We start from the raw sequence: 10,106 nt of genomic DNA, 5'->3' as shown, positions 1-10,106 counted from the left end.
TCCTAGCCACTGACCTGCTTTTGTAGCCACTGCATGGCTCGTCCATTTGAACTTCTGATCAATGGTAACCCTTCAGGATGTTGATAATGGAGGATTTCAGTGATGCTAGTGCTATTGCATATCACTCGGTGATGGTTAGGTTCTCTCTAGTTGGAAATGGTCATTGTCTGGAACTTCTGTGGCAGGAATTTTGCTTGTCAGCACAAGCCTGGGTATTGTTCCGGTCTTGCTGCATTTGGGCATGGAATGCTTCGGTATCCGAGAATCTGCAAATGGGACTGAACATCCCCATTTCTGACTTTGATGTATGGAAGAACGTTTCTGAAATAAAGCAGGGCTTGCCTCCACGAGGAATACGCACTAGTTCCTTAAGATTCAGTTACAGACAGATGCATCTTTCACCGCTAGATTGGTGCAGACAAAATCAAGTAGATTTTTCCCATACCACATACTGTGGACCAGTCAAACAGTTATGTCCTTAGAACCTGAAGCATAATCTGTCGTGGTCCTACTAAATCACTCTTGGTGATGGGCATTCACGTTCTCCACTCTGTTTGCCTTGCCTCGTTTATTCATAGGATTTGGGTCTTGTGGCCACATTTTTATCTATTTCATTGAAATGTACTTAATCTTTGGAGTATGCAATTTGTCTTTATTGGCTGTGTTTTTGATCTGCCATAGAAAGTATTGCTGGTGCACCTGCTTTTCCACCAGATAAATTTTTAACTTTTGCATGTGAAACACAATGTGTTCTAATCAGCAATAATCACAGTTGGTTATGTTTTGTAATTGATGATTGAAATGACTTGCATCAAGATTTGTGCAATAGTTATGTGTTGGAACAATTTGAATTATGCACATTAATTTGTTTGCTTCTTTCAGGTTGTGCAATGGTCTCTGCAAAACAACCTGGGCTCAAGGTGGTGCTTTTATGTACAAATCTAAATTTGTTACGCATCTTCGGTGAGGAGGCAGTTTATTTTTCTCTATCAACAACCACATAGCCAGACAAAATTGCAAAGATCTGTCCTGTGGCGAGTATGACAGCCACGACCCGTGGCTCTCCTGTAGGAGGGAATGACAACCAGGGCCAGGCGCCTGATGGACAGTCTCAGCCTCCCCTCCCACAGAATCAGGTAAACATTCAAACTTGAATATTTCATTTGTTTTATATCCGGACTGCAGGGTATTATTTTCTACCTCTTTGATGTGCACAACTGAAATCTTGTATTTTCACATTTTCAGTTTTCAATCTTCACGTTTTCTGAAAAATGCTCTTGTCACAAATCAGGCCTTTTTCCACTTTGTCATTCAAGTTTTGCACTTGATTTTGTTTTCTGAAATAGGAAAGGTGGCTCTACTTAATTTGATACGGTTAGATGTTTGTTTCAAGGGCCCTCTTGTGATGCAGTGGTGGCATTACTATCCCTGGATTCGTTGCTACTCACTGCTTCATTCTCGTGTTGTTCTGTGTCTTCCCTTTTACCTCCCACAAACTCCTCTGTCTAATCTCCAGTCCTGTCTGTACCCCCAATCTACCATTGCCACTTTTTTCTGTAAGCCCCCTCCCACCTCGTGAAAGCAAAGCACAATTTCCATTATCTCTCTCACTTTCCTGGTAGATGAATACTGGGTTTTCTCTTGAAGTGACTACGTATAAGAGATATTGAAAAATCTTAATTAGTTCATGCACTGCCTTTCTTTGTAATCTTAAAACCTGTTGTTTTTGATCAGTGGTCACAATTGTCTGTCATCTTTCTGGTAACATGTTCTGTGTAGTTTCCATAAAATGGAATTATGATTGAAATTTTTGATATGAAGTGAACGTAGAGTATTTTGCCCCTTGCCTTCAGTTTTACCAAACCTCCTGATAGGTGGCAGCTTAAAAATCATTCTCCTACTGAATAATTTTGTTGGGATTGAAGAGAATAAGCATTTGAGGATTTGGAAGCAAGTTGGGATGGGGTTATGAGGCAAAGATAGAGATAGTGTTACTGTGCTTTAAATGCATAAACTGGCAAAAAATTGGCAGAGACTAAAACTAGTATTGTAAGAATGATTGATTGTCAGTGACAAGCTGCACGTACATAGAGCAAGAGTCACTTTTAAAATGCAAGAATCTCAAGTTGAGAGAGATGAAATGGTAACCCTGTTTGCTAAGGAAAAGGAAACCATTATCTGCAGAGTGGGAGATGGTGAGGAACAATGTGCATTGATAGATCTTTAGGCGAGGAATTCAAAGGAAATTGTTTGATTTGGTTCAAGTTTGAAGTACCAGTTGCTTACAGTGTGTCCTGTTCAGTGTTGTGTTTTTTGTAGTTTTGTTACAGTAAATGTCTCAATTTTACATTTAGGATTCATGTTTTTCACCTATTAACAGTAAATCTGAATTAGTTTTGTAAGTTATTGGTCTACATAGAGATATCACTTAAATGTTTTGGCTCCAATATGCAGTATTAACAGCAAGGTGATCTTGGGGTAACAATCAAGGAGCTGGTCAACAGAGCTCAGATGAACAGTTGGAGCAAACTATGTAATGGTCATCATAGCACACAACAGATTATGGGAGCATTCAGTTCATTTAAGATGTAAAATCTCCAAATGGAAAAGCAGGCATGACAGAAGTGCTGACAGCGCAAGGCCCATCACACTGCTTTCAGTATTACCAAAGTTCTTGTGTTGTCTGTGACAGCATTCTGGTCTTGTTGTACTATCACCTCACTTTGAAGGCAAAACTATTCTGGATCAAACAGAACAAGAAATGTCATGAGATGTTCTTGGTATGGTGTACGGAATATGGAATGAGATGCATGCAAATAATGACACAAAATGTCAAATGGAAATGGAAACTAATTAGCGATGACCAGAATTAGTTGTGAATCGATGGTAGAGATTGTGTTTTGGTTTGTTTATTTATATATATGTAAGCTTTTTTTATGAATTTTGCAATAGCTTTTAGTTCTCAAAGTATATCAAATTATAAAACTTAAAACAATTCACTAATTCTAGGCCTCAATTCATGTCCACAATTTGCCAACAGTTGTGCTACATTTCAGGAGGTTGTGCCAGACCAGGTTTCACCGTTGTGGTTGAGTACTTCAGGAAACGAATAAATGATTTATTGTAATGTTTTGCCACACTGATTTTGCAACTAAATTGTTAATATCATAAGTGAAATAGTTTGGTGAAGATGTGTTTGAGGTTAACTATGATCTTGTGATTTACATGCATAGATTAATTTCTGTCTTTGGCTTTGGATAATTTGGAAAGACCTGGTTGGGGTGTCTTGAATTCGTGTTTTCTAACTTGCAGCGAGGCTGTGCATTTAGTGTAATCTGTATACAATTCAGATTATTTACCTGGATGCTTATAAATTATACAGCTGTTGAATTTCCCCAGCAAATTTCATACAAACAAAGTGTATCTCGGGATAAGAGAAGGCTATTGGTTAATCTGTTGACTGTTTTGGAAATTAAAAAAAATGATGAGACTCACCTTCTGTTTATTCCTCATTGACTTTGAAATTGCCTCTCGAATATCGATCCATTTCCATGTTCTGCAAGTTATTTTTGACAGTGCCTCCACTACCTTTTGAGACTGTACATTTCAGATTGCCACAACTCACTCAGCAGTAGCAAGTTTTGTCTATTTCCCTCAGGAGCTTTTGCAAATGATCTTAACCAGTAAGACAATAAGATGTAGGAGAAGAATTAGGCCAGTTAGCCCATTGAATCTGTTCTGCCATTCATGGAGATCATGGCTGGATCTGATAACTATCGACTCCACTTTCCTACCTTAACCCAATAACCCTTGATCTCCTTTATTAATTAAAATCTGCATCTCTGCCTGGAATGAACTTAACAATCCAACCTCTCAAGCCTTCTGTGGGAAAGCATTGGACAAATTCACTACGCACTGATAGAAATTCCTCCTTCTCTCTGACTTAAAAGGGCAACCATTTAAAAAGAGGGCATGTTCTGATGAGGGGAAAGAACCTTTCCACACTGACCCCATCAAGTCCCTAAAATCTTCTGAACAGGCAGTTGCTGAATAGAAAGACCAAACAACTAAGGATGCTGGAAATCAGAAACAAAACAAAATTGCTGGAAAAACTCTGGTCTGGCAGCATCTGTGGAGAGAAAGCAGAATTAATGTTTTGGGTCCAGTGACACCATCTCCCCCCCACCCCGACAATATCTGTTTCTTTCTCCACAGTATCAGACTTGCTGTGTTTCTTCAGCCATTGTTTCTCCTTAAGAATCTTGTCTGTTTGAAGGAGGTCATGTACAATTCTTCTAAGTTGCAGTTGTAACGGCCAAACCTACTCAACCTCTGCTCATAAGATGGTCCCTACATACCTGACATCAACCAAGTGAACCTTCTCCGGATTGCTTCCAATGCCAGTATATCTTTACTTGAGATAAGGGTCCCAAAACTCTTCACAGCATTGTGGTCAAACTAGTGCTTTGTCGAGTGTTATTAAGAGTTTGCTATTTTTGTAATCTGTTCTCCTTGAAATAAAGACCAGCATTCCTTTATCCTTCCCTTAGATGTTCAACTTTGTGCTCCCTTTTTCTGACTTATGAGGGCTGTAAAATCCTCTGTTCTGCAGCTTTTTGTAGTCTTTGACCATTTAAATAACATGCATCCTACCAAATTGCATAACCTTGCATTTTCCCAGCCTTATAGTCCAAGTTTTTGCCCACTCACTGAATTTGTCTGTATATCTCTCTAAAGACCTCAGCACTTGCCTTTTCACCTAATTTTGTGCCACCTGTAAACTTAGCTACAATAAATTAATTTTCCTCCCAGTAATTTATATATATTTGTGGCTCCAGCACTGATCCTTATGCGCTCTGTTAGTTGCAGGTTGCCACTGTGACCGTAGATCCCTTATGGTAACTGTTCTCTTCGTTAACCAATCCTCTGCTCATGGCAAGCAGCTACTTCCACTACCCTGGGCTGTTAGCTTATAAAGTAGCCTAAACTAATTAAACACCTTCTGAAAATCCAACCTAATACCATAAGATATGGGAGCAGAATTAGGCCATTCGGCCCATCTGGTCTGTCCTACCATTCAGTCATGGCTGATGTAGGTTTCTCAATCTCATTCTTCTGCCATCTCCCTGTAAGTCTTGATCCCCTTAGCAATCAAGAATCTGTCTGTCTCTGTCTTAAAAACATGCAGTGACTTGGCCTCTACAGCCTTCCGTGGCATTGTGTTCCAAAGTGTCACCACCCTCTGGCTGAAGAAGTTTCTCCTCATCTTTGTTGTAAACTCTGAGGCTATGCCATTGGGATCTAGTCTAATATTACTGGAAACATAATCTCCACGTACACTCTATCTGGGCCTCTCTGCAAGTGTCAGTCAGATCTCCCTCATTGATCTAAACTCCTACAAGTACAAAACAAGAGTCGTCAGCTTCTCCTGTGATGACAATCCCTTTATCCGTGGGATCATTCTTGTAAACCTTCTCTGGACCCTCTCCTCCAACCTTTAATACAGTGCACAAAACTGTTCACAATGTTCCAAATGCTATCTGACCAGAGCCTTGTACAACCTCAGCAGTGCTTATAGGGGCATAGAATCATACAACATGGAAACAGACCTTTTGGTCCAACTCGTCTGTTCCAACCAGACATCCCAATCTGACTTGGTCCCATTTGCTAGCATTTGGTGCACATTCCTGTAAACCCTTCCTATTCGTGTATCCATCCCAGACGCCTTTTAAATGTTGTAATTGTATTTGCATACACCACTTCCTCTAGCAACTTGTTCCAGGCATGCATCAGCATCTACGTTTAGAAAATTACCCCTCAGGTCCTTTTTACAAACTTTTCCCTCTCACCTTCAACCTATGCCCTGTAGTTTTGGACTCCCTTACCCTAGGAAAAAGTGCTTTGGGAAGAGTCCTGGGATTCTAACCCAATGGCAGTGAAGGCACAGTGACGGAGTCCCAAGTCAGGGTGGTGTGTGGCTTTGAGAGGAATTTGCAGGTTGCTGGTTTGAAAAATGCTGTTGAGGGAACATTAGATGCTTGAATGTATCTTGTAGATGCCATTACTGTGCATCAGTAGTAAGGGATGAATGTTGAAAAGATGGTGGATGAGTTGTTTTGTTCCAGAAGGTGTCTAACTTGCATATTGCTAGACCTGCACTCACCCAAACCAGTGAGTGTATTCCATTCCAATTTTGACTTCTCTGCTTCTGCAATCTAGCCCTCTTAAAATAAATGCTAACATTGCATTTGCTTTCCTAACTGCCAACTGAGCCAGTATGTTAACATTGAGAATCCTGAAGTAGGACTCCCAAGTCCTGTTGCGCTTCAGGTTTCCAAAGCCTTTCTCTGTTTAGAAAATAGTCTAAACCTTTGTTCTTCCTCCCACTTGGCCCACTCTCCAAGCATGGTGAAGTCCTTCTGCAGCTCCCGAGCTTCCTCAATACTACCTGTTCCTCCACCTATCTTTGCATCATCTGCAAACTTAAGAACAATACCTTCAGTTCCTTCATCCAAATCGTTAACGTATGACATGAATAGTTGTGGTCCTAAACTGACCCCTTCAGAAGTCCACCAGTCACTGGCTGCCATCCTGGAAAAGGCCCCTTCATCTCTCTGAAGAAGGGTCCCGACCCAAATCGTCAACTTTCCTAACTCCTCTGATGCTCCCTGCCCTCCTGTGTTCTTCCAGCTCCCCACTGTGTTGTCTCTGACTACAGCATCTGTTACTATCTTGATATCTCACTCTTTGCCTTCTGCCAGTCAGCCAATCCTGCATCCATGCCAGTCCCTAACACCTTCAGATTTTATTTAGCGGCCTCCTGTGCAGCGCGTTGTCAAAGGCCTTCTGGAAACTATTGCTTTCTTTTTATCTATCCTGCTTGTTGCCACCTCAAAGAATTCTAATAAAATTGTTAGGCATGATTTCCCCTTATGAAACCATGTTGACTCTGCTTGATCATATTCTGTGCAATATTACTGATTCAACATTTATTTCATTGCAATAGACATCTTCTCCAAATACATCCAGTGAGAACTCGCCAGTGAGCCCTCCTGATGAGCAAGGTCAGGGTGATGCTCCTCCTCAACTTGAGGAGGAGGAGCCTGCATTTCCTCACACTGATTTGGCCAAGCTGGATGATATGATTAATAGGTGAGTGCAACTGGACTGAAAAATGAAGTAATTTGACTTCAAGTATCTTATTTTAACTTGACATTTTGCTTCTTTCAGACCTCGTTGGGTAGTTCCAGTGTTGCCTAAAGGTGAATTAGAAGTTCTATTAGAAGCTGCTATAGATCTTAGTAAAAAAAGTAAGTTTTTGCAATCTATTGAAATATATTGAAAACAATTAGTGACTTGAATGTAGAATGCTTAAAGTTCATTTTATAGCTAGAAAATACTTCAATGCTTTGATTACATGGGCAAAATTGAAAACTTATAATTTAGAGAAATTAGGTTATTTGGGATTTCTTTTGAATTGTTATTCCTGCTTAATCAAAAATTATACATGTTCCGTGAAATCTGAATCACAGCTGCCATCCCTTATTTTAAAGGGACAGTAATACCTTCCAAATAAGTATAGTCTGTGGATGCTCTCTCTGTCCTATGAGATGAGCTTTTATTGGATCCAAACACATCTATGCACAGTTGACCTGGTCTGAAATAGCTTTCATGCTTTTTTAATAATTACATTATTTATGAAGCATGGAAACCAGTAATTTGGTTCAATTACCCATGCTGACATCATCTTACCCTATCACAATATCATTCTATTTCTTTCATCATGTACCTGCCAAGCTTCACCTTAAATCAATTGCTTCATGTGATAGCAAGTTCCATATTCGAACCTCTGTATTAAGTTTTTCCTGAGCTTGCTGTTGGATTTATTAGTGAATGACCCTGACCTTCTATCAGAAATATCTTTAACACATCCTTTGGATTAATCTGTGACTTAATGCCATTAATTTCTGTGGGTTTAGCAGTTTTTTTTAGTTCTTGGAAGCTGATCATGATGTAAATATTCTTGGCCAGTATCAACTGTGCAATCCTGCCATTCAAGTGCAAGTAATCAAGAGTATTTATGTAGATGAGAGAAAGCCAGTCAAAGATGAACTCACCAGCTGTCTGAACAGGATTTTTTTTTCTGGGAGGATCTGATGAGATGTATTGCAGTGCAGCATCTTCTGTAATAAATGCATATGGGGCCTTTTCTTAGGATTCGGGAGTTCTTTATAACTATTTAATAATATTTGTGGAAAGTGTAAAAGTACTCTGTACTTTCTGGACTTAAGTATTAGTTGTGGATGCTGAAAAATTTCAAGATAACAATGCCCATGCTGAAAAGGAGAATAGTTTTCCAAATGGAAAAACACACAAAACCACCTGTTCATCAACACTTGGAAAGTTTGAACAGTCTTTATTGGCTTGAAAAATAAGAGTTTTTATAAAGTAGTGCTTTGAGGGAAGTCACCGTCTTCACTAATTTTTGCAAGACAGTTATGCAAAGGGAAATGTATTGGAATGCATTTAATTTAATTTAGTTCTATGTTAGGAATTGCTGAGGAAGTTAATCATACAACTGTGCAGATGCATAGAGAACACCTGTTCATAAATCATTAATTGAATGTTGTATAAAATTTTCAAAAGGGGCTTGCAAACAATGTTCACTTAATTAAGCATTATTTGGACTCTTCAATTGTTCAGAGACTTTGCACTGCATTTTTGCATAATCCAAGATCTATATGTCTTGTATGTTAACTTTCTACATTGTCTTTGTGTAATTGCATTGCCTCCTCAGGCTATAGCGTGTGAAATTTAGTCTTAAAATCCCAAATTGATGCAGTTGAATGTTGTATTGTTCTGTCAAATGTATTTTGTATAACATAAGTTCTGTTGTTTTTGTAGGCCCAAAGTCTAATTCATACTTTACAAGCAGCAGAAATTGCAGAATGATTGATTGTTTCTGAACCTTTTGTCTGAAGACTTTGTTCATTAAACAATTGACTCAACTGCCTGCAATTAGATCAAGTGCTCAGTATTGACACAGTTGAAAGTGCAGGAGGGAAGAGTTTGAGGGATAAGAGTTCTTGTGTAATGGTAGTATCCTTACCTCTGAGCCAGGTGGCTCAGGATCAAGCCCCACCTGTGCTAGAGATGTGTCATAACATCTCTGACCATGTTGATTTAAAGTATCAAGTATCAGGATGATTGATCCTTAATTTGAAACATTGCATGAAGTCCAAATCTCAAAGTCAAACTGCTGACCGTTATAGCTTAAAATTTGTATCTGTGTATGATCCCGATAATTAGACTTGTGTATGTATTACATTGTAAACTGCTTTATTGGTGAATTTCACACTGCAACTAAGATAACCAGGTTCCCAGTAATTTTGATCAGGCCTACCTTTTTTCATTTTCAAGGCCTTGATATCAAAAGTGAAGCATGTCAGCGTTTTTTCCGTGATGGTCTCACAATTTCCTTCACAAAAATTCTAACAGATGAGGCTGTGAGTGGTTGGAAATTTGAAATCCACGTAAGTATTTTCTTTTTTGCTTATGTGAAATGTTTCATTTTGAAATTGAAATTTGTATTTACTTTAGCTTGAAAAAAATTATGGAAATAGAAAATTTGTTTTCTCACTTTGTACCAAATTTGCTGTTAATTCAGTGTAAAATCCTTTTATATCTGTGCAACTTGCATTGTTGTATTTCTTCAATTTCGCGTACTCCATATAATTCTTAAGAATTGATACGTTTTTTCAAAAAGGAAAGGTGGTTTTTTTTTTCAAGTAGCCCTGGGATGGACTCACGAAAGTTCTGTACAATTTTAGCAAGATTTCCTTTGTCTTGTATCCTAACCCCCTTGCAAATAAGGCCAACATAGTATTTCTCTTTGTAATCACTTGGTGTACCTGAATAGTAAGTGTGTGCCTCTTAAGAGTGTATCTAAGGCTTTCTGAAGTTGGATTTTACATGACTAATGCCTTAGACAACTTGACCAAAGTGAATAACGTGGCATTTCCCCATATTATACTAAATTTGCCACTTGTTGCGATCCAGTTAGGGAATTAGCGTTTAGAAAAATATTGTGAACTCCTTAATTTAGT

At 38.8% G+C, this 10,106-nt stretch overlaps 1 protein-coding gene across 1 annotated transcript in view; it reads left to right on the top strand.

Annotated features, from left to right (window-relative positions):
- Positions 1 to 882: 882 nt before the first annotated feature.
- The window catches only part of usp9 (ubiquitin specific peptidase 9), a 161,930-nt gene continuing 152,706 nt past the window's right edge, over positions 883 to 10,106 (top strand). The window contains exons 1-4 of the mRNA XM_048603190.1: positions 883 to 1,136; positions 7,007 to 7,152; positions 7,231 to 7,310; positions 9,421 to 9,533. Coding sequence (XP_048459147.1) covers positions 1,041 to 1,136; positions 7,007 to 7,152; positions 7,231 to 7,310; positions 9,421 to 9,533 — 435 coding nt within the window. The 5' untranslated portion in view covers positions 883 to 1,040. The remainder of the gene's footprint in view (positions 1,137 to 7,006; positions 7,153 to 7,230; positions 7,311 to 9,420; positions 9,534 to 10,106) is intronic.

This window comes from Rhincodon typus, chromosome 11 (assembly GCF_021869965.1).
Source record: "Rhincodon typus isolate 14 chromosome 11, sRhiTyp1.1, whole genome shotgun sequence".
Taxonomy (NCBI): Eukaryota; Metazoa; Chordata; class Chondrichthyes; order Orectolobiformes; family Rhincodontidae; genus Rhincodon; species Rhincodon typus.
This window is presented reverse-complemented; position numbering and strand designations above follow the sequence as displayed.